The following is a 22,497-nucleotide window of genomic DNA, read 5'->3' as shown; positions in this document are numbered from 1 at the left end:
TACTTCACTGATAATGGCAACTGAGACTTAGATGGGTTATGTAACTTGCCCACAATCACAGGTTTTAACTGGAGGCCATCTCCCCAGAGCCTGGCAGCTTCGGAATCGTGACTATTCTGTGTCAGACCCAGTACTCAAGAGTTCTCACACATTTTCTCACTGAATCCTCAGAATGACCCTGTGAGGTATGCACGGTCACTTCCATTTTACAGATGAGCAGAAAGGATTTCCAGAGTTTAAAGAACAGGTCTAAGGTCACACATTTGCAGAAACTCTAACTCGGCTCTGCCCAACCCTAAAGTCTACACTCTCACCCAGGTGACTGCTTTGGGCTAAACTGTTTCTTTTATCTGAGAATTATATACTGATTTAACTGTCACCAAAATCACCAGTATAGGTGAGTGACATCGGAAAGTCCAAATAAAACACTGAAATTTATCTTACAGTCTTTGAAGTACTGTTTGTGAGCAGTAGTTACTGTTGATAACACAACCTGATTTTTGGAATTTTGACATTCTGGGGGGAAAAGACACAAAAACAGGAGACCAAACCAATGGAGGGAGACATATTACCTACTTTGAGAAAACTTTCTTTCCAGTGTCAGGCTTGCAGCTGATTCTTGTTGAATCATCTAACTAGCTAAATGATCTCAGTGAAGACACATTCTCTCCATTCTCTGCAACTTCAGTTTCTCTTTTTTTTATATAGAAAATGGGGATGTAACAGCAGCTTCCTTTGTTGCCATAAATAAACTCCACCGCTGCCTGCCTTAGTGACCAGTTATGTAACTCGAGGTGAGCAAGTGGTTTAATGTACACCTGTTGTACTCGAGCTATTTTCTGTGGTTAGAAAATTGAGTTTTGGTTGTTTCCAAGTTGTGTGTTAATAGTTTTAAAACGGGAGAGGTACCTGGGTGGTTAAGAATCCAACTTTGGCTCAGGTCATGATCTCACGGGTTCATGGGTTCAAGCCCTGTGTTGGGCTATGCATTGATAGCTGGGAGACGAAGCCTGCTTTGGATTCTGTGTCTCCCTCTCTCTCTCTCTGCCCCTCCCCCTCTTGTGCTCGCTCTCTCTCTCTCTCTCTCTCTCAAAAATAAACATTAAAAAAATAGCTTTAATACTTGAAGGTAATTTAAAATTTCAGAAAATCACCCACATTTACCCACAGTCAATTGCATGACCACAGCTAAATATGGGTATTTATACTCATCTCTCACCAAATAAATATAATTAGTTCCAAATTTTTTGTTTAGCAGCAAAAATTCAGAGGCAATCATTTATTAATAGTAAATTTAATGTGGACACCAGCAGTGCTTTATTTATAGGGAAACTAAGCTCAATAAGTTGGCTATTCCAGTAACATGCACTTATAAGAAAAATTTGAGAAACAGAGATTCTGACACATCCCTAATATTCTAAACATTCCTGAAGCAACACAGAATTTGGTAATAGCTGTAACATCAGCACTTGCTAACGTGCCAGTTGTCTGTGGTCTAGCCACATAGTTGGCAGACTGGCGGTGATCCCAGTAGTGTTTGGAAGGCCCGGTTACCCAAAGTAAGGGCTATTGTAAACCGAGGCTGTAAGAGAAAAGCATTATGAGAGGACTTGATGTTGCAGGCCCTTGAACAGAATGCACTGGTCTCCAACCGCATATGTGTGAATTCTCTTGCTCATGTGGCAAAATGGACGATATTAGTACACAACGCCTCAATTACAACCACTGAACAGTCTTCTCAAACCCTCACAATGACTCTCTGAGTTGTGTCCCATCATTTACATCTGCAGATGAGGAAAATGAGACTGGGAGAGGTTAAATAACTAATGCAAGGCCACGTGATCACAGAGAGTCAACCTGACCCTGAGGCCACACCACAGGGTGTTCTGTCAAAACACCTCACGTAAACAATTTCTTTTGAGAATATTAATATCGATTTAACTGTCATCAAAATAACCTGAAAGGGCTAAGGAGTCTAAAAAGCCCTGTGGAAAAGGGGTGATCAGGGTGGTATCTGTCACTAGAGTCACTATTCTAGTTTCCTGTCTTCATCAGCATCACCCAAGAGCTGGTTATGCTTCCTGAAGGGAAGAACACTGGAACATTGGAATTTCAAAGTGATGCTCACTTGAAAAACCAAAGATTAACTCCTTACATGTAAGGGTTCTTCAGAGTTCCATATCTGTAGAAAGCACTCAGAAATAATGTTGATGGTTTGCTTTAGTGGAATTACAACTTACACTCAATGATGAAGTTCTGAAACTTTCTATCTTACAAAAAATGCAAACTATCAGTTATTAATGACAAGTTCCCAAACCTTCTATGAGGACACCAACCATACTGAATTCCTTATGGCAAACGTAGAAAGACTGACTACTTTGGTCTATGTGATTACTTCTCAAAAATGAAAAGTATCTCATATTCAAAGTAATATCAAATCTGAGTTTACAGAAAAGACTAGGAAGAAAAATACCTTCTTCTTGTTGGTAAAAGTTTCATCGTATTTTTATGATGCAAATAAAAATCTGTTGGGAGTTCCCAGAGATGAGGTTTCCCTTCAGTAGGATGAAAAACTCCCAGGAAGAGATTAATGGAATCTTGTCTATCAGCATCTAAAAAACAAAAATAGGCATTTCAGGAAATCCGCTGAGATATACAACTCAGGAGAAGGATTTCTCGGGAGGATAAGGGTACAACTGTGATTTCATAACACATACCTTTTAAAACAACAGTACTTATACTCCAAAAGTCATACACATACTCAAAATCTAAAACAGTCACCAAGATTTTGAGCAGAATTAAAATCTTGCTTCGAAATGCCTCCTTTTTGTTCTACCCTTTTCATAACGTAGAGGGGGAGGGAACACAAACTGCTTCTTGAGTTTTGAGAGATTCTTAAAAGTCTTTAAGAACTTCCATAATTCCATAGTGATTTTATTTTTAGGATAAGGACATATTTTCACCATTCGTTATTCTACCTGAAACAAACACATCTTCATTTTATTACAAAGACAGGAGAGATATCAGAAACAAACAAGATGGCCCAACTGCTCTCCAGATTCTGTTATACAACCTTGAACAAGTGAGTTTGTACGGTTTCCACTTTTAATCCTTGAAGAGGTATCCACTCTTTCTTTAGCAGAGGCAACGCTTACAACATTTTCTGTCCCCCTCAGCTGTGGGCCTGGCCCATTCCCTCCTGTGTTTGATAATGCAGGTGGAGTGGCCACATAGATTGCCTCATTTTAACTATTCAACCAACCCCAAATCCCTAACTTACGTATGCACTTATACTGTTATTTTCTTCCTTTTCTAATAATATTTTGGTAAAAATGATGATAAGCATTAAAGAAAGGGTCTCATGAAGCACCCTTCCCATTCTGCATTGGCGTCCTTCATTCTTTCCCCTCATTTCCTTCTTTCCATTCTTATCTCAGAGCCCTGTATATTCAAGTTTGGCACAGACAGCCACAATATAAATAATAACCTCTTTCTGAAAATGAGTACGGAACTAAAAAGATAGCCCAGTAGAAAGGATTGCTTTTGAAACAAGATGGCATTACCATAAAATCAATCTTCCAACAGCTATACTGAACACAGATATCTCTGAAATTAGCAACACTGTTCTCATTGGACTATCGGGTCATTTCTGCAAAAGCAATAAATGAAATATGGTACATCAAACATGTATTCCCGTTATTAGTATTTTGACAGGAAGTGTTCCATTAAAGCAGCATTTACCTTTCAGGCCAAAAGTAATATATAAAAGGGACATGTTTATATGCAGAATATATTTGGAGACTTTTTGCCACTTTTGAGAGAAAACAAGTTTTAATGATGCAGACATTACTGCCCCAATTTGCACCCTCTTTACAAAGTACAAAAGTAAACAAGCTGCTTTTATAGTAATTACATTCTTTATGCTTCTTGAATAGCCTTGATGGCACTTAATAACTCATCCTATGCAGGACCTCAAAATATCTTAATACTATCTAGAGAAGCTTTCCACTTTTCAGCTGTGTTCAAAAAGTCTTTCATCCTTTAAACCAGATAGTTACTTCCTTTAATTTTTAGCAAGTATGATAAAATGTGAGATGCGAGAAACACAACCAAGGAAAAGATATGCCTTCAAAGGATCATAATGAAGACTTGTTGGCTGTGCTGCTGCTGCTAGAACTTAAAATATGTCTATGGTGTACATGGTCACTAAGGACTCTTAGGCCAGTTTCATGAGCCTGAGGTTCTTTTCCTGCCTACTTTTGACTGCAGATAAGACAATCGTGCTTAGGAAGACAGTAGTCCTTCGGATATAGAGAAGAGCCTAAAACAGGTTAAGTTGTTACCCACAGCTACAGAGTTGGATAATAAGAGGACAATGATTACCTACTCTTGTACTCAATCACGCTTTAAAGGAAGAAAGAGTAATACACCATTCAAACTCCACTCAAACAGCTAAACACTAACCAGTTTTATTATGTATGTATGAAACAGATGAGGCTTGAATAGAACAATCTTTTTTAATTATTTTTAATTAGCAAAAAAATTATTTCGGAACTAGACTATTTATTATTCTAATACTAAATTAAGTTTGTAATGAAGTGGCCTCTGAAATCAGCAATGGAAAGGAACATTATTCAATAAATAGTACTGTGTAATTATTGCAGAGGAGGGGACAATGAATTGGATCCCTACTTCATACTCTTTCTTGAAATAAATACCAATTAAACGTGCGAAAGACAGAGATCAACACTCCAATAGAAAAAGAGAAACGTGCAATTTTGGAAAGAAGCAGGAATGGACAATGAGCATACCAAAATTCGATTTCACTAGTTTTCCAACAAATGCAAAGTAAAACAATATACGATTTTCTACCATTTAAGCTGGCAAATACTTAGCAGAATGGGTACTCCCATACTCTGCTGAGGAACATAAACTGCTCTACAGCATCCATTCTCTAAGGCAATTTGGCAACACGGGTATTCCCTGCTCTCTGAAAGTTTGCATTATGCCTCTTTGCTTAGGAAGAACCTACAATAGTGCCTGTTATGCTAACAGAAACATCTGAAAAGGATTTTAACTTTTATGAAAATAGCTGTCACTGTACTAATGTAGGTCTTTCCTAAATGCAAAGTGGTATAACTCAGACTTCTGGAAAGTGGAGGATACTCTTTGCTTTATGCCATTTCAGCTTACCAAAGTTTTCATGGGAACATTCTACTTTCCCTGAAATATCCAAACTCTCTGACCTAATATGCTTCTGGAATTTTCATAACATTAAAAATATGCCAAAAAAGAGTATATGTTTAAACGGAACCTAAATGCAAAAGAACAGTAACAACTAAGTTATGATGTTTCTAAAGGATAGACTGCCATCCAGCTACTAAAAATCATGTTGCAGAATATTTAAGGTCCTAAAGATTACTCACATTATCTAAAAGGGCAAATGCAGAATACAAATATTACATGTATGGAAGAGTCATATTCTCCTAAATATGAACAAGTGGCTATATTTGGAAGGTGAAGATTATATGATTTGATGGTGAATTATTCTGTATTTTCTATAAATTTCTTTTTATAATTATGGAAGTAATTACTTCAATAATTAAAAACAAAAAGAACTACCATTCGTTCATTCATCCACAAACCTACTATGTTCCACACTGGGGAAATAGTAATATACAATACTGACTCTGGCTCCGGGTGGGGCTCACAGTCCAATTGACAAACAAAAATATATACAAGTAAATAAAGCATAAGGTACATTCAGGGGATGTAAGTTCTATGAAGACACGGAAAGAGAGCCACATGGAAGGGAAGGGAGGAGACGGAGCCACTTAGATTGGGTAGTCAGGGCAGGGGTAGAGGCTGAAATGTCTGAGGAAGTAACATTTGAACTGTAAAAATGAGGAAGAGGAGGTCACACAAAGCTCTGGGGGCTTTGTGCTCCAGCAGAAGAACACAAGAATACACGGACACAAAGTTCCTGCCTGGGCAGCTCCAGGAACAAAGAGAAGGCCAGAGAGGGTGGAGGGCAATAGGCTAGGGAAACAGCCAAATGAGAGACGTAAGGGGCCAGGCCACACAAAGCCCTGTAGGTTATGGTAAAAAGTTTTATTTTATTTTAAAGAGGGAAGTGATGCTGTCTGACTTCAGTTTTGAAAAGATCCCTCTGGCTGCTACTTAGAGCAGGGGCAAATTGCTCAGACTGCTTGCACCAGCATGGCAGCAGTCAAGATGAAACACAGCAGAAGAATTTACAATATATTTTGGAGGTTGAGATGAGAGTTACTGAGAAATGGGACTGGGGCGGGGGGTGGGGCTAAGAAAGGAAAATAAAGGAATAGGGGATGATTCCTAGGTTTCTGAACTAGGCAATGGGCGCTGGAGTGGGAAAACCAAGTGGAGAAACACATTTGGGTCAGAGTCAAGAGTCTGTCTTAAAAATGATCAGTTTGAGATCCTTACAGGATATCTGTGGTAGTGCATTTTTCACAGAGCTAGAACAAATAATCCTAAACTTTTTATGGTGCCACAAAAGACCCTGAATAGCCAAAGTAATGTTGAAAAAGAAAACCAAAGCAGGGGGCATCACAATTCTGGACTTCAAGCTGTATTACAAAGCTGTAATCATCAAGACAGTTTGTCACTGGCAAAAAACACATACATAGATCAATGTAACAAAATACAGAACCCAGAAATGGACCCACAAACACATAACCAACTAATTTTCAACAAAGCAGGAAAGAATATCCAATAGAAAAAAGACAGTCTCTTCAGCAAATGGTGCTGGGAAACTGGAGAGCGACATGCAAAAGAATCAAACTGGAAGGAAACTTCTTACAACATACACAAAAATAAATTCAAAATGAATGAAAGACTTAATGGAAGACAGGAAACCACAAAATCCTAGAGGAGATCATTGGCAGCAACCTCTTTGACCTTGGCCACAGCAACTTCTTACTAGACACATCACCAGAGGCAAGGTCTACAAAAAGCAAAAATGAATGATTAGGACTTCATCAAGATAGAAAGCTTCTTCTGTACAGCAAAGGAAACAATCAACAAAACTAAAAGGCAACCAACAGAATGGGAGAAGATATTTGCAAATCACATATGGATAAAGGGTTAGTATCTAAAATCTATAAAGAACTTATCAAACTTGATACCCCCAAAACAAATAATCCAGTGAAGAAATGGGCAGAAGGCATGAATAGACACTTTTCCAAAGAAGACATCCACATGGCCAACAGACACATAAAAAGATGTTCAACATTACTCATCATCAGGGAAATACAAATCAAAACCATGATGAGATACCACCTCACTCCCGTCAGAATGGCTAAAATGGACAACACAAGAGACAACAGGTATTGGGGAGGATGTAGAGAAAGGGGACCCTCTTGCACTGCTGGTGGGAATGCAAAATGGTGCAGCCGCTGTGGAAAACAGTGCAAAGGTTCCTCAAAAAGTTAAAACAAGAACTACCATATGATCTGGCAATTCCATTTCTAGGTATTTATTCAAAGAAAATGAAACCACTGATTCAAAAAGATGTATCCCTATGTTCACTGGAACATTACATACAATAGCCAAGATAGTGAAGTTGAGCTTTCTTTCGTATGTTTGGAATCCGTTGCATTTCTTTCCCTATGACTGTACATTTTATTTGCCCATTTTTTTCTCTTGAATATTGGTCTCTTTATTTTGGCTTATTACATCTAAAGGAAATATTGGCTCTTTATATCTAAAGGAAATTAGCATTTGATGGTAGATTTCAAATTTCTCCATAGCTTATCTTTTGACTTAATTTGCTATTTGTCTGCCTACACAAAATTTTTTTTGGTAATGAGAAAAAAAAAAGAATTCCTAACAACTTAATTTCAAACAACTTCCTGCCCACCCCAGAGGAGTAACATAAGGAAGTTAAGTGTTATAAAGTTATCTTGAGTGCTTTAAAGAGAATGGTTCTATAAATATATTGTCCTTATATAATACCCATTATAATTTTAAAATAAGTTGTACACCCCAGTGACACCATGCTTCTCAAAATAAAGTCTGTTTTTTGCACTCATAGGTCTAACAGGAGAAACCTAATGGAGGACGAGGAGAAGGGGAAGGGGGAAGGAAAGTTGGGGAGGAAGAGGGATGCAAAATCCGAGGGACTACTGAATACTGAAAATGAACGGAGGGTTGAAGGGGGAGGGGGAGGGGAAAGGGAGGTGGTGGTGATGGAGGAGGGCACTTGTGGGGAAGAGCACTGGGTGTTATATGGAAACCAATTCGACAATAAACCATTAAAAATAAATAAAAATAAAAATAAATAGTCTGTTCTAGCCACATTATTCATAAAATAATTGCTTTCATAGGAGTTCCTCTTTCAGTTGTGCACAATTTTGCTTTATATTTTCACTACCATCTTCTCTCTTTAAATAGTACTCCTTGCTTTTTAAACTATGTACAGCTACACATTCATTCTCTCTGTCCTCTAGTCTTATTAAGAAACACTTTACTTGGTCTGTATGTGTCAATAAGAATTCCCATTACATCGACAATGATGACAGAGTGCAGAAGAGAGGATGCTCCCTTTCCATCAGAGCAGTTTTCAACCTTTTCCATGGTAACCCACCCGCAGAGAGACAGGTACATATTGGCACACAACTTACATAAATGTCACAGGTTGAACTGTGTCCCCCCACCAAAAGATATAGTAAAGCCTTAAGCTCTAGGACCTGTGAATGTGACTTTATTTGGAAGTTGAGTCTTGCAGATACAATCCAGTTAAGATGCAGTCACTCCAGGGGTGCCTGGGTGGCTCAGTCGGTTAAGTGATCGACTTTGGCTCACGTCATGATGTCATGGTTTGTGAGTTTGAGCCCCAGGTTGGGCTCTGTCCTGATGGCTCAGAACCTGGAGCCTGCTTTTGATTCTGTGTCTCCCTTTCTCTGCACCTCCCCTGCTCACACTCTGTCTCTCTCAAAACTAAATAAACATTAAAAATTAAAAAAAAAATGCAGTCACTCTAGAGTAGGGCAGCCCATAATCCAATATGACTAGTGTCCTTACAAGAAGAGAGGAACTCACAGGGAAAGTGCCATGAAGACACAGACACAAGGGAAAATGTCAGGCGATGTCAAAGGCAGAAATTCAAGTGCTATGCTAGCAAACCACAGATCACCAGAAATCATCAGAAGCTAAGAAGCAAGTAAGGATCCTCCCCTGAAGCCTTCAGAGAGAGGGAGTGTGACCCTGCCCATACCCTGATTTTGGACTTCTAGCCTCCAGAACCATGAGAATAAACCTCTGTTGTTGAGCACCTTCTAAGTGAGACTCTACTTTTAAAATATTTAATTTTGATTTCACTTAGCCAGATTGATTAAAAAAGGAAAATGCATAAGAAGAAAAATGCACATCAGGTGAAGTTGTAGACATGCTTATTATTCCAGAATTACCTGAAAAAGCATTGCTGTAATATCTAGACAGGGTCTGCATGATGTCTTTTGAGTGCTGGGTCCATGGTGCTATCTTTCTGTAGGTTTTGACACGGTGCACAAGTTGAGAACCACCATACTGAAGGGACAGGGTATCCCCATGATCTTCATAGAGTTCCTCAAATAACCTAAACCAAAGAAAAAAGAAACATTAAAAAATTTTACCAGAAGTGTTACACATGTTGTTTACTTAGGCACCTATGAATTTCTAAGAGCCTTTCAAGGAGACTCTTGATGATAAACGTACATGCGAAATATACACTATAGTAATAATCTAAAAAGTAACAAAAGCAAAGAAAACACTAACAGGAAGTTGGGGCATCAAAAACATAACCCACCAAAGCCAGACCACGGCGGTCTAACCTTACTGAATGACTTCTAACTTTTTCAGGCTGCTAGATCGATTTGCCTCCCACAACAGAATTCTCTACCTTTCCGAGTAGAGAAGGCCATGCTCTTATCACAGACAGACAAACTGTATTCTTTCCTAAAAACACACGTTTGAAACTCGTATTTCTTCCTGTGCCTGTTAAGATTTTCAGTGCAGTGATATCTGTGGATTTGGCCATTTGGAAGCTGACCATTTTGCTTGACAGAGCCTTTAAGACTCCATCAGATGGCCAATAACAACCATCATTTAGTTCCAAGAAACAGCACCTCACACAGTGTCACGGATCCATTAAGCAGTGAAGACACAGTAATCCTTCATGAAGAATCCATCTTTCATATGCCTTATATTTTTAATTCCAAATGTATGAAGGCACATTACCTTTTCTAATGTAGTCTGGATTTTTTTTAATCCACTGGTTTTATTTATCTAAAGTACTTTGGATTTATCTAAAGAGCACAGTATTTATTGATAATTAACACCAACAAAAAATTTGAAACCATGGCAATAACACATGGGTCTTTCATAGAAATGGTTATTACAGAATTAATTTGAATACTATCTTTTAGCAACATAATTTTTGAGAAGCTAAATGAAGAAACACATTCACAAAATTGCTTATTATTAATCAGTTTTGCTTTCCGTCATTACCAGCATTCAAAAGGCAGAAAAGAAGATTTACCGGACTGCATCTGTATCAAACTGTAGATTAGGCTTGTCGATCAGCCCCAAGGAGTACAGCTGATAAGCCAAGGCGCATTTTCCCACCATGAACTGTGCCGTGTTGGTGCGGTCTAAACAGTCCACACAGTTGGTTCGAAGAACACCAGTCTAAAGAGAAACACCATTAAGACTTTCCAACCAGTATTCAGTGACCAAAACTGCTTCTATCCCACTTTAGATTTCTTTTCTTAAAAAACAGAATAAAAGCTGTAGGCAGGGTACTCCTGCACAAATAATGAAGAACATTATAAAAGGTTACATTTGCTGCTCACTTAATATTGCTGCAATAGCATTATTATACCTTCTAGTCTATATTTGAATATTCTTCTTGAGTTTAAGATAAAAGAGATAGATAATACTTTCCACATGTACCAATTAGTAAAATATGTGCTTCTCCCCTGATATCTGTCTTTTATTGTACAAACCAAATATTCAGTGGTTGGGGCCATATTTTTCTCAAAGAATTAATTAATATATAGGGTGATTGTATCTGGCTCATTTCCCAAAGTGATTCTAACTTATTCTTTTCCCATTTGGTTATGTTTTAATTTCCAATAATAAAATTTATAACATATAAGAAAAAATCCACGGGCCATTATTATTTTAGTTGCACATCATTTGTAAGAGTCAAATACTAGCAGTAAGGCTTTTAAAAAATCATTCTCAAATGAGTTTTGCGTTAAATAAGAAGTATCTCTCTCTCTACAACTGCTATCAGAAAACATCATACACTGTGAATACAGATTCTATTCACTATCAATATAGTGAATAATATCATCTATACCTGCAAGCGACCAGTGGGAATCACACATCCTCCTAGTTCATTCCACCTGTGTTTAAAAATAGATGCTTTAAAAAATTTTTAATAGCATAATCTATATTCATTTTTGATACTAGCTCTTTATAAAGAATCAAAGCTTCAAAGTAATAGGGCTGAATGTGCCAGAATAATCAGCTGATTCTGCTTACTTTCATTCTTTCTGGTGAGTGCATATGCAAATGACCACGACTGAATGCTATCCATGCTCTCTCTCCACAGAAAACCCAGGAAAGAAGCAACTTAACTCGCCCCAGTGTCCCACAACTCAGGCATTTAACACCCATGTTCAACCCAAATCTATCTTGCTTTAATTTAAGCCTATTTCCTGTGTGGTCTCTACAGGTATGAATAGTAACTGAAGAGGATCTTTCTAATAAAATCTTCCAAGCTTCTCCTCCTTACCTCAAATCTAAGGTTCTCCACTGCCTCTAGCTTTTCTTTGTGGAGCTTTGTTGTGTTCCTTTGGTTGTTCCTTCCTTATTATTTTCCTTCCTACTTATTTTCTCCTTGTGCTAATGAATGCCTGGGGATATGTCCTAAGTACTATATAATGAAATTGTTATTTTACTTTATTTAAAGTTTTAAAATTATTTAAAACATTTTAATTTCTTAAGGTATTTTAATTATTTAAAAAAAATTTTTAAGTTTATTTATTTTGAGAGAGACAGAGACAGCATGAGTCAGGGAAGGGCACAAAGCGGGATAGAAAGAGAGAATCCCAAGCAGACTCTATACTGTTGAGCCTGGACATGGGACTAAAACTCATGAACTGTGAGATCATGACCTGATTTGAAACCGAGAGTCTGACACTTAACCAAGTGAGCCATCCAGGCACCCCCAAGATATTTTAATTATTCAAAAGAAGGTGCAGTACAGGAAAGAGTTAACACAAGAGGCCTGACTGCCTTCCTCAGAAAGGCCTGCTTATACAGTTGGTCCTTGTCTGGCACCTGGGAACCTGTGTCCCCCAAATTTCCAGATGGACAAGTGTCTCACTGTACCTAAACTGTCTGTAGAAACGATATGGTTTCGCTGAACATCCTCTTTCCTTCGGGGAGTCAGGAATTTTGGTATGTGCCAAGCAGAGGCTGCCTAGGGGACCAGCCTCCAATAAAAAACCCTGGCTCTGAGTATCTAATAATCTCGTCTGGCTGGCAACATTTCACACATGCTGTGACAACAGGCTGCAGGGGGAGTTAAGCATATTCTGTGTGATTCCATTAAGACAGGACTTTGAAAGCTTCACCTGTTTCCTCTGGACTTTGCCACATGTGCCTTTTCCCTTTGCTAATTCTGCTTTGCATCCCTTGATGTTAATAAATCACAGCCATGACTACAACAATATGCTAAGTGCTTTGAGTTTTCCTCATCCATCATGGATCCTGGGGGTGGTCTTGAGGACCACCGTCACAGGTATTCCCAAATTCAAACTGTAACAAAAGAATGATTTCTTTTTTTTACATTATTTTTTTAAATGTTTGTTTATGTTTGAGAGAGAGGCAGAGAGACAGAGTCCGACTGGGGAGGGACAGAGAGAGAGGGAAACACAGAATTGGAAGCAGAGTCCAGGCTCTGAGCTGTCAGCACAGAGCCCAACACGGGGCTCGAACTCACTCACAAACTGTGAGATCGTGACCCAAGCCAAAGTTGGACACTTTACTGACTGGGCCACCCTGGCACCCCACAAAAAGATGATTTCTAAAAGCATACACATAATGGTTGGGTTTTGCTCTGTATGATTTTTGGGTTTTTACCATTATAATTAACTTTGTTAGCTGAAAATAAAATGCTGGGAATATATAACATGAGTTCATTAAAAGACACATTAAACATAATCCTTGATCTGAAGAAGCTCACAATGTAGTAAGGAAGAAAGGTTTGTGAGCGATAACTACAATACAATGATAAACATTATCTTCATAAAAATGTCAGTATTTAATTTATGGGAAAACATGCCTGCCCCCATTAAATATAATGCTGAAAAATAGAATTCATTGCAGAAAATTTTACTTGGGAGAAATATCTGATGTAATGTTTATTCCATGAAGTAAGAGATATCTGTGCCTTCCATCTGAAGTTACACAACCACCAGAGGAAATCCCACACCCATAGTGAGTGTTCATTCCACAAGCACATGAGCAGCCTGTCTTGTCTCCCCCAAAAATAAATCATCCATCTTTCAAGTAATACAAACTGTTCATATTAACAATATTTTTATCCTTAAGAGCAAAATTCTTGATTTACGTTTTTTAACACCATACGTACTTTTCATCTGGTCGCAAAATGCTACAGTAAGAATCAGGGCGGTTTACAAAGAAACCGGTTTTCTTCACCACGCTTTCTGCAATCACATTCAGTCGATCAAGAACATTACACAGCTTGCTGAGGAGAGGAGGAAGAAAGAGAAAAGTGAGAAGAACCAAGTTTAGTATATATTTATTTTTACATCAGAAGCAAATAAGGTCTATAATATTGATAGGGATTTAAGTTTGAAAATCTCTGGTTTGTATTCAACAGAAACATTGTAACAATTAATTTCTGCAATACAATATGTGCTCAATAACTAGCAAGATTTGGTGCAAAGAGACATGAAGGGCTTGTACCAACTCTTGGCAAGCCTTAATCTTGGCACCTTGCATCTCTGGGAGAGCTTCTCCCAAAGCCTCTCTCACTACTCAAGAGTCAAATCAGTCAAGTCAATACGGATTCATAAAGTGACTGTGAGGAGAACACAATGCACAGGGTGGGTGGCGGGGGAAGAAAACACTGGAAAATAGATACGAATGGCACCAGCCTGTAATCAGGCTTCAGCTCTAGGAAAATGTGTGCCTATGCATGTGTGAATGTGTGCATGTGTATCTAACTATACAAAATGATTTAGAAAAAAGTATAATGAGTTAAACTACAAAACAATACGGTAACATGAAAAAAATTAACAATACCTCAGAATAAGCTTAGTGTTTATAGGACGCCTGGCAAAAGAGTAAAAAGACAATGCAAGATTAAGGAAAGAAAGTTCCGGGGCACCTGGGTGGCTCAGTCAGTTGAGCGTCCGGCTTCGGCTCAGGTCATGATCTCAAGGTTCATGGGTTCGAGCCCCGCATTGGGCTCTGTGCTGACCGCTCAGAGCCTGGAGCCTGCCGTGGGGTTCTGTGTTTCCCTCTCTCTCTCTGACCCTCCCCTGCTCATGCTGTCTGTCTGTCTGTCTGTCTCTCTCTCTCTCTCAATAATAAATAAAACATTTTAAAAAAAGTTCCTTGGATGTGAGGAGTTTTGAGTTGGATCTTGACAGGTAAAGGAGAGGTGGGAACGCACCCCAGGGAGGTGGGGATTGAACCACAGGAGAAAAGGCTCAGGAATGGGACCCTGGCTGCTACCCTGGAGGCTGGGCATGCAGTTTCATTTTCCAGGAATAGAACAGCCTGGGAATAAAGAAAGAGTCACTCCATTCTGGAACGAAGCAGGGGATGGGGCTTCAACATCACACTAAGAGCTTGGATTTCCTATGAACAGTCAGGAGTTACTGCAGGTTCATCCACAAGCTAGATCTTCCGAAAGTGGAGTCTGAGAAGGTGGTCAAATGGGGACAAGATGAAACAGGGCACAGTGAAATGAATGCCTGTACGGGAAAGGGTGGAGCAGGGATGTCCTGAAATGACCGGTTACTTCAGAGAATGTGCCAAGTGGCATCGGTCGTGGGCAAAGAGTTTGGTCAATTAATCTGAGCACTCAAGTTATACATCAGCAGCAAAACAGTCCCCTCGGCAGGTTCATGACGGAAGTGGAAAGAATATTTACTTTACCATAGAGAGCAGCTTCCTGCTATTTTACGTCACAAGAAAAGGAAAATGTCAGAACCAAACATATGGATATCTACTCACCTTTTGGTGTACTTGGCCATATCCCAAGGAATATAAATAATAGTGTGCTCAGGAGGGAGAAACTGGTTGAGGTATGTCACAGCAGCTACGAGTTCTTCACTCAGAATTCTCTCATGCTTTCTTTTCTCCCGTTCCTTTATAAAAAATTAAATATTTTCAGGGTCCTAATTACCTTAAGTCAGAGAAAAGACTCTCAACATTTTACTTTTTAGCTACTAAGACAAAGATGCCTAAGTCTTAAATATACTGAAATAAAACCTAAAATAACAATAATATAAATGCAAAGAAATAAATACTTCATTGAGTTAAAGTCAACAGATAATGAGCTTCAAAAATTCAAGGAGATGAGATTTCTATTTAATGACTTCCCGCAGCCCCAAGAAGCCCAGTTCGCCCTCCCAGGCCTGGTCTGCACACTCCACACCCCACTTTGACAGGGGAGAACTCCCCAAGGACCAGAAGGAGGAAACCCTGAACTCCAGCCAGCTTAAGTACCAGACGTGAGTCAACGAGGTCTGGATGGATAAACCCTAGATTAGCTGAGAGTGCTTCTGCAGCCTATGCATGCCTTTAAATTTGACTCTGAAAACACCCTGTGAGATAGCCAAGTCAGGCACTTTCTCTCCTTTTACACCGAAGTTGAATGAACTGGAGTTGAGAAGTGTTCATGGGACCAAATCCTCCCTTCTGCCTGCCTGCTGTAACTCCTTCCATATTACACGCCTCTCATTCAAGAGACACTAATGCAGGGGTGCCTGGTGGCTCAGTCAGTTAAGGGTCTGACTTCAGCTCAGGTCATGATCTCGCGGTTCGTGGATTCGAGCCCCACGTTGGGCTCTGTGGGGACAGCTCAGAGCGTGGAGCCTGCTTAGGATTCTGTGTCTCCCTCTTTTTTCTCTGCCCCTCCCCCTCTTGCTCTCTGTCTCTCTCTCTCTCTCTCTCAAAAGATAAACATTAAAAAAATGTAAGAAAAAAAAAAGAGGGGCCAGTACATTGCAGCACAGCTCTGCGGCTGGAATGCTGGCTCAGCTGCCTGCCAGCCAAATACCCTTGGGCAAGGTTCTCAACTTTCCTGGGCCTCTATTTCTTCATCTATAAAATGGGGTAACAATAGTATCTCCCTTACAGTGATAATGTGAGGTGAAAAAGAGATAAAATGCAATAATCTCTTATCGGAGCAACTGGCACGTGAGAACCATTAATAACAATCATCCCAATCAGGACTTCACTGAGAAACAAAGAAAAACAATTCCGTGATAGTGACGCTGACATGGTGTTGAGGCACTATTGCTGGCATCAAATCGGGTCTCTGCTATTTTCAGTCACAGTATTAGTTATTAGTTGTCCTGAATTTAATTAGATAGCTACTGTGGAAACAAAACGGGTATCTATCTTGCAGAGATGAACAAATCAAATGTAGGAATTAGAAAAGAGTTAAGGACAGTGTGAAATCAGTTTAGGAAGAACATGTATGTAGCTTTTTACATCTGAGGAAATTAAATTATGTATCTGGAATTTTTCTCAGAAACACTTTGACTCAACTAGGGAAACAAAACCTTTTTGAAATTTTTTGATCAAATCTGACATTTTATGAGAGGGAGAGGAAAGGCTATTTAATCAATCTTAGATCATCTCTATTTAAAGAATCTGCTTTATGCATTGTCTGTCCATCATGGATCAGTGTTAGTGGGTTTAGTCAGCCTCCTTTGGGTCACAGAGCCCTATTATAACCAGATGAAAACATCACATATACAAGTGATTTTGAGTATCATTCCAAGAGGTCAGAGACTCCCCCACTAACCATCCATGGCCCCCAGACTAAAAACCTCCATGCACATTCAGTGCTTGATTCCAAGTTGACTTCCCATTGATACCCCAGTAACAGTACTGATGGTGCATGGATTGCTGCAAAATGTCAACCAGCGCCTCAAACTTCCACAACTAGGGAAGCTGGGGTGGGGGCAGGGTTACAACAGAGGGTAAAAAAGAAAAGAAATCAAGAAAAGTATTTTATTTTAGTAACTTCATACAGAGGGAGAATAAAGAATGAACATCCTGGGTGCCTGGGTGGCTGACTTTTGATTTCAGCTCAGGTCTTGATCTCATGGGTTCGTGGGGTAGAACCCGACATCAGGCTCTGTGCTGACAGTGTGGAGCCTGCTTGGGATTCTGTCTGCCTCTCCCTCTGTGCCCCTCTCCTGTGCACACACTCTAAATGAATAAATAAATAAACAAACTTAAAAAAAAAGAGAGAGAATATCTCTCATTATCATTCTACACAAATGCATTCTCTGACTCTAATCACAAATTAATACTTTTTCCAAGTGAACTGAATAAACATCTTCTTTTAACCTATGAATAAAATAACTAATGGCAACCCCCCCCCAAAAAAAACCACCTTTTTTCTATTTCACAAATAGCAACTTAATCTCCAAGCTATTTTCTGGTTATTTCTAGTTATTACCAGGATTTTTATGACAATGGAGTGATAAATGAGTACAATTTTTTACATCCACTGAGTAGCCTTTAAATATTTAAAAATAAATGTATAGTTGAGAAACCTGGGCAAGAATACTTTACAATCACATGTATTGGATGCTATTTTTTGAATCTTCATATTTAATACACAATTATTTCAAACCTCATAGGCTGAATCTCCATTAAGCCAAAGTGTTAACCATACTGTAAGGACTTTGCAAACCATGAAGAAAAGTCATTGTTCCCTATTTTGGTGAATGGCATCACCATCCATGCACCTGAATTACCAGAAGCCAAGGGATCAAGTCTGACACCTCCCTCTCCCTCATCTCAAATCTGGCCCATCACCACATCTACTGCCTCCATACACTTCTCCTCGGCTCTACCACACTGCCCTGGTTTACATCAGGGTCACCCCTTTTCTGGATAATTAGAATAGCCTTCTATGTGGTCTTCCAGCATATTCTTTAACCTTGTGCCAATCCATATGTTCTCTTTGTTCAGAGGTCAGGATGAACTTTTCAAAATATAAATCACATCGCAATCCTCTCAATTATGCACAACCTTCAACGGTTTTCCATTACACTCCCATGATAAAGACCAGACTCATCAACACACCCTACAATGCTCTGCAAGCTCTGGCCATAACTATCTCTTCAGCCTCATCTCACAACAGGTTCTCTGCCCCCCATCAGCAGGGCCCCTGCCATAAGGCTTTCCCTTCCTCAAAGGCACCGTATCCAACCCAGGGCCATGGGACCTGCTGTTCTGAGTTGAATTCCCTCTCTTCTTGGCCTAGTTAATGCCTCTTCCTTCAGTCTGCACTGACTCATCACCTCCTCAGGGGAAACCTCTCTCCCATTATAAGCTGTTTATAATGTCTTGGTGTGTGTGTGTGTGTGTGTGTGTGTATGTGTGTGTATATATATATACACACATATATAACACTTGGTATAATATATAACACCATTTAGCCTGTCTTGGAACCTCTGCATTACTTCATCTCTTCCATTAAACGGTTAGCTCTATGAAGGCAGGAATTGTTTCTGTGACTGCCCTGGCACAAAGTTAAATAATGAACTAAATGAACACAGGAGTCCTTGGTGTTGATTAAATTAAGTTGCGTTTCTTAACCAACCTCTCAGATAATCTCAGAGATTACTAAATTGTTGGCCACTGCCACAACCATAACAAGATCCTTGCTCTTCATGCTTTCGGTATCTTCGTGGCTGTGGACCGAGATCCTTTCAATGCACATGGCTGCAATGGATATAGATACAATTTATTGTCTGCTCTCCCTGCTCTCCATCCTAGGCTAATGACCCAAATGCCTACTTAGATGCACGAGGTATGTTGCCCAGACACCTCTCATAAGAAGCACAGAATTGTAAGGCCATGCTACCACTCTGTCCACCTGGTTCTTGAATCATAGCAGTACCCCATTTCTGAATCTAGCCTTTAGACCTTACTGCTACATATTAGCCTTCCAAAGAGATCACTGGATTGTCAAGGGAACGGGACGTATCAAGACAAGGCTATGACTGTTTGATCTCCATGCTTCCTTCTCCAAACTGTCCTGGAAACTAAGGCAGAATTTCATTCATCTCCACGTTACCCAAGGAGATCAGAAGACTGACAGATAGTCTAGTGCTCTTCCCTTGGAAACATACCACTGATTCTCCCAGTTACCCAGGGCAGAGGCCATACAGAATCTAAGGTCAAAGGAAGTCTATAAAACAAGCTTGTTAAACCCCTTTGCGCCGAGGAAAGATTTTTCTGGTGTGACTGAGTTTCATAAGCAAACAGATGAGCACATCATACCTTCACTAAATTCAAGATGATGATGGGGGAGCCAAACCTTTGAAGCATCTGGTCAAAGTGAAGGGCAGCCACATGTGCAAATGGATCTGCCTGATCCACTGAGGGGGATAAAAATGATGAATAAATACCACAATGAAATTTATGAAGCAAGAATAAAAGAAGTATAAGGCTTGGTTTTGTTTTCTAAAGAAATGCAATTCAACTAGCAGTTTCAATTAATTAATTCAATTCAATTCATCCAATAGTTTCACTTCCCAAGTTTCTCTTGAGCTTATCAGATACTCATTCTTCACATATTTATTGAATTTGACTGATTCTTACATTTCTGAAGTAAAATACAATTTATTAGCAGCCAAAATTAAAGAAAAATTATAAAATTATTGAATAAAAATAACAGATGTCTCCTTCTTCTAAATTATCTACCCTCCAGTAGTAAAACTTGGTTAAAATCTAAGAATCTATGAGATTTGTGTTCATCATCTCTAAATGTGGGGAGACAAGGGTTACTATTAAAAAGACTGTTCCACGCACATGTGATCGGTGGTTTCGGCATCATAGTTGAAATGTCCTGAGACCAGTATAAAGGCACTGATCCTCTAACTTGTACGTAAGAAGAATAACTGCCTGCAGTAAAAGACATCACAGAAGCATCGCAGAGTATTTGTTCAGTCTCCACTTCATTTGCAACATCGCCCTGGAGAGAAAGGTGGCATTTAAAGATAATTTATGTTCTCGGAATTTTTTAATGGAAAAAATTTCCAAGAATATGATGAAATGATAATTCCCATTCTTAGAATATTTTAAAGAGGTAAATGTTGATCAATATTCAATGTGCACATTAGAAAAGGAAAGCCATTAAAATGCAACAAAAAAGGCAATTAAAAAATAGCCGAGAACAGACTAGGAAAAAATCAAATTAAATAGCTAATAATACAAGTAGCAGACAGTACAGGCTGAGTGATATAAATGGCAGAGAAGGAGAGAAAAGGAAAACAATTACATGAAATTATACAGGAGGTCAGGAAGACCAGCAGAATATAAAACTTCAGTTCTGAAGACCGGGAAGGAATGGAAGGGACAAAAGAGTGAGATTCAAATAATGCCTGATGGAAAGAAGCAAAAAAAAAAAAAAAAAAGGTCTTGAGTTCATTTAACTTATAAAAGTATATAAGGATATAACCAAGAGTAATTTTAGAGATACTAATAACATGTCTGTTTGATTATCCTTAAAATACTCAAAAGTAAGTTACAGCAAAATTCCAATTTTTCTTAGAGCACCAGTTGTAACTATTTTCATTGTGTTGATATAATTTTAAGTACAATGTTGCTATTTTCACCCAGGATTAGAACCCAATGTCTACTCAATCACACGCTTGTGTAAGACTCAAGCTGTCTACTGCAAATGGAGAAGAAACAGAGGAAATTACATGACCGATGCAGAACGGAATTTCTGTTTTTGTTGTTTTCTGGGGGTGAGCCAAATAAGAAGCCTGCCTTGAGCCAACCTAAAGCAGAGGGAATGGAATTAAGGGTTTCCATGCCTTGCTCTACTTGGTCTTCTCATCAAGGATGCATTTCCAGGGCACCTGGGTGGCTCAGTTGTTTAAGCACTGATTTCAGCTCAGGTCATGATCTCACAGTTCATGGATTCAAGCCCCACATCAGGCTCTGTGTGTGCTGATCACCTGGAGCCTGGAGACTGCTTTGGACTCTGTGTCTCCCTCTCCCTCTCTCTCTGCCCCCTGCTCACTCTCTGTATCTCTCTCAAAAATAAATAAACATTAAAAAAAACTTTTTTTTAAAATAGGATGGATTTCCAACCAGTGCTCCCCTCCACTTACTCCTGTAATGGAGGAGCTTTGCTATTTTAGTCTCTACACTAAACATGTACTACATTTTGTCATAGATTACTGAAATGGCTCACTGTCCAAAACATCAGACGTGTCCCAACTCCCCAAGGCATTGCATAACTTGCTCTAAGACAGCTGATGTGTCAGAACATCTGTAGATATTAGTCATGTTTCAGACACTCTGGGGTATTAATTATTCTCCTGATCATGTCCCAAACTAAGAAATGCCATTTTCTACAATTCCACTTTGCTTCCTCTGTCAGCAAAGCGGATGTGAAAGGTGAAAATGTCAGCAGCACTGTAGCTTCTCCATCTTACCTCACAGTTTGCGCCTCTCTTCAAAAAGCGGGTCCCGGCAAACTTACTAGATCTTCTAGCTATTAGAGTGACATAGACTGGTCGTCCATAGATCAACAGCTCTTAGAAATCGAGTTAAAGCTGTCAGAGAATTCACATCAAATTGTCACACCAAACCAAGAGAATCATTATACCTTCAATATCTATTTAAATATATCTTGACCAGAAAGTTAAAGAATACGAAAAAGCTTCACCCAAGAATGGAACAGCCCTGGGTCTAACTGTTCTTCCAAATTATGCAGGTATTAAAGCAAAAAGAGGCCTCCCTAATGAGTGGTTTCCAAGAATTCCAGAGGAAACGGTAATTAGGTATAGGGTTAGTGGCCAAAGGAGGACCTGGTCTCTCCTTACAGTCAGCTAAAGGATGTAAACACGTACAACTAACCCTTCTTTAGTCTTCAGAGATCACATACCATTCAAAGAGAGCACATGTCATCTCACAGGGGGTTTAAATTATGAAGCAATATATGATACTTAGGGAATGGAGTAGTGTAACACTGTAAATGGTACCCAAATTTGTCACCTAAGTGCAAAAACTAAACACTATAAACGATTTGACCTATAGACAGCTATGTCACCTTATTTAACTTTCTGAGCCCCAGTTTCATCTTCTGTGAAGTGTTAAATACCAATAAAGTAACTACCTTTATTAGGTGGTTGGGAGAAATAGGCTAGGTAAGGTGTATAAACC

The 22,497-nt window shown here is 39.2% G+C and overlaps 1 protein-coding gene across 1 annotated transcript in view; it reads right to left on the bottom strand.

The window, feature by feature from the left end:
• Positions 1 to 22,497, bottom strand: part of FIG4 (FIG4 phosphoinositide 5-phosphatase) — a 120,906-nt gene that overhangs the window by 56,775 nt on the left and 41,634 nt on the right. Inside the window, exons 8-16 of the mRNA XM_029943205.1 lie at positions 21,768 to 21,868; positions 20,131 to 20,293; positions 19,600 to 19,697; positions 15,301 to 15,434; positions 13,685 to 13,801; positions 11,384 to 11,429; positions 10,559 to 10,707; positions 9,450 to 9,616; positions 2,474 to 2,612 (exon numbers count right to left, since the gene is read on the bottom strand). Of these exons, the coding sequence (XP_029799065.1) occupies positions 2,474 to 2,612; positions 9,450 to 9,616; positions 10,559 to 10,707; positions 11,384 to 11,429; positions 13,685 to 13,801; positions 15,301 to 15,434; positions 19,600 to 19,697; positions 20,131 to 20,293; positions 21,768 to 21,868 (1,114 nt within the window). The remainder of the gene's footprint in view (positions 1 to 2,473; positions 2,613 to 9,449; positions 9,617 to 10,558; positions 10,708 to 11,383; positions 11,430 to 13,684; positions 13,802 to 15,300; positions 15,435 to 19,599; positions 19,698 to 20,130; positions 20,294 to 21,767; positions 21,869 to 22,497) is intronic.

The sequence above is a fragment of the Suricata suricatta genome, chromosome 7 (genome assembly GCF_006229205.1).
Source record: "Suricata suricatta isolate VVHF042 chromosome 7, meerkat_22Aug2017_6uvM2_HiC, whole genome shotgun sequence".
NCBI lineage: Eukaryota > Metazoa > Chordata > Mammalia > Carnivora > Herpestidae > Suricata > Suricata suricatta.
Note: the sequence above shows the minus strand (reverse complement) of the source record. Positions and strands in the feature narration are given on the sequence as shown.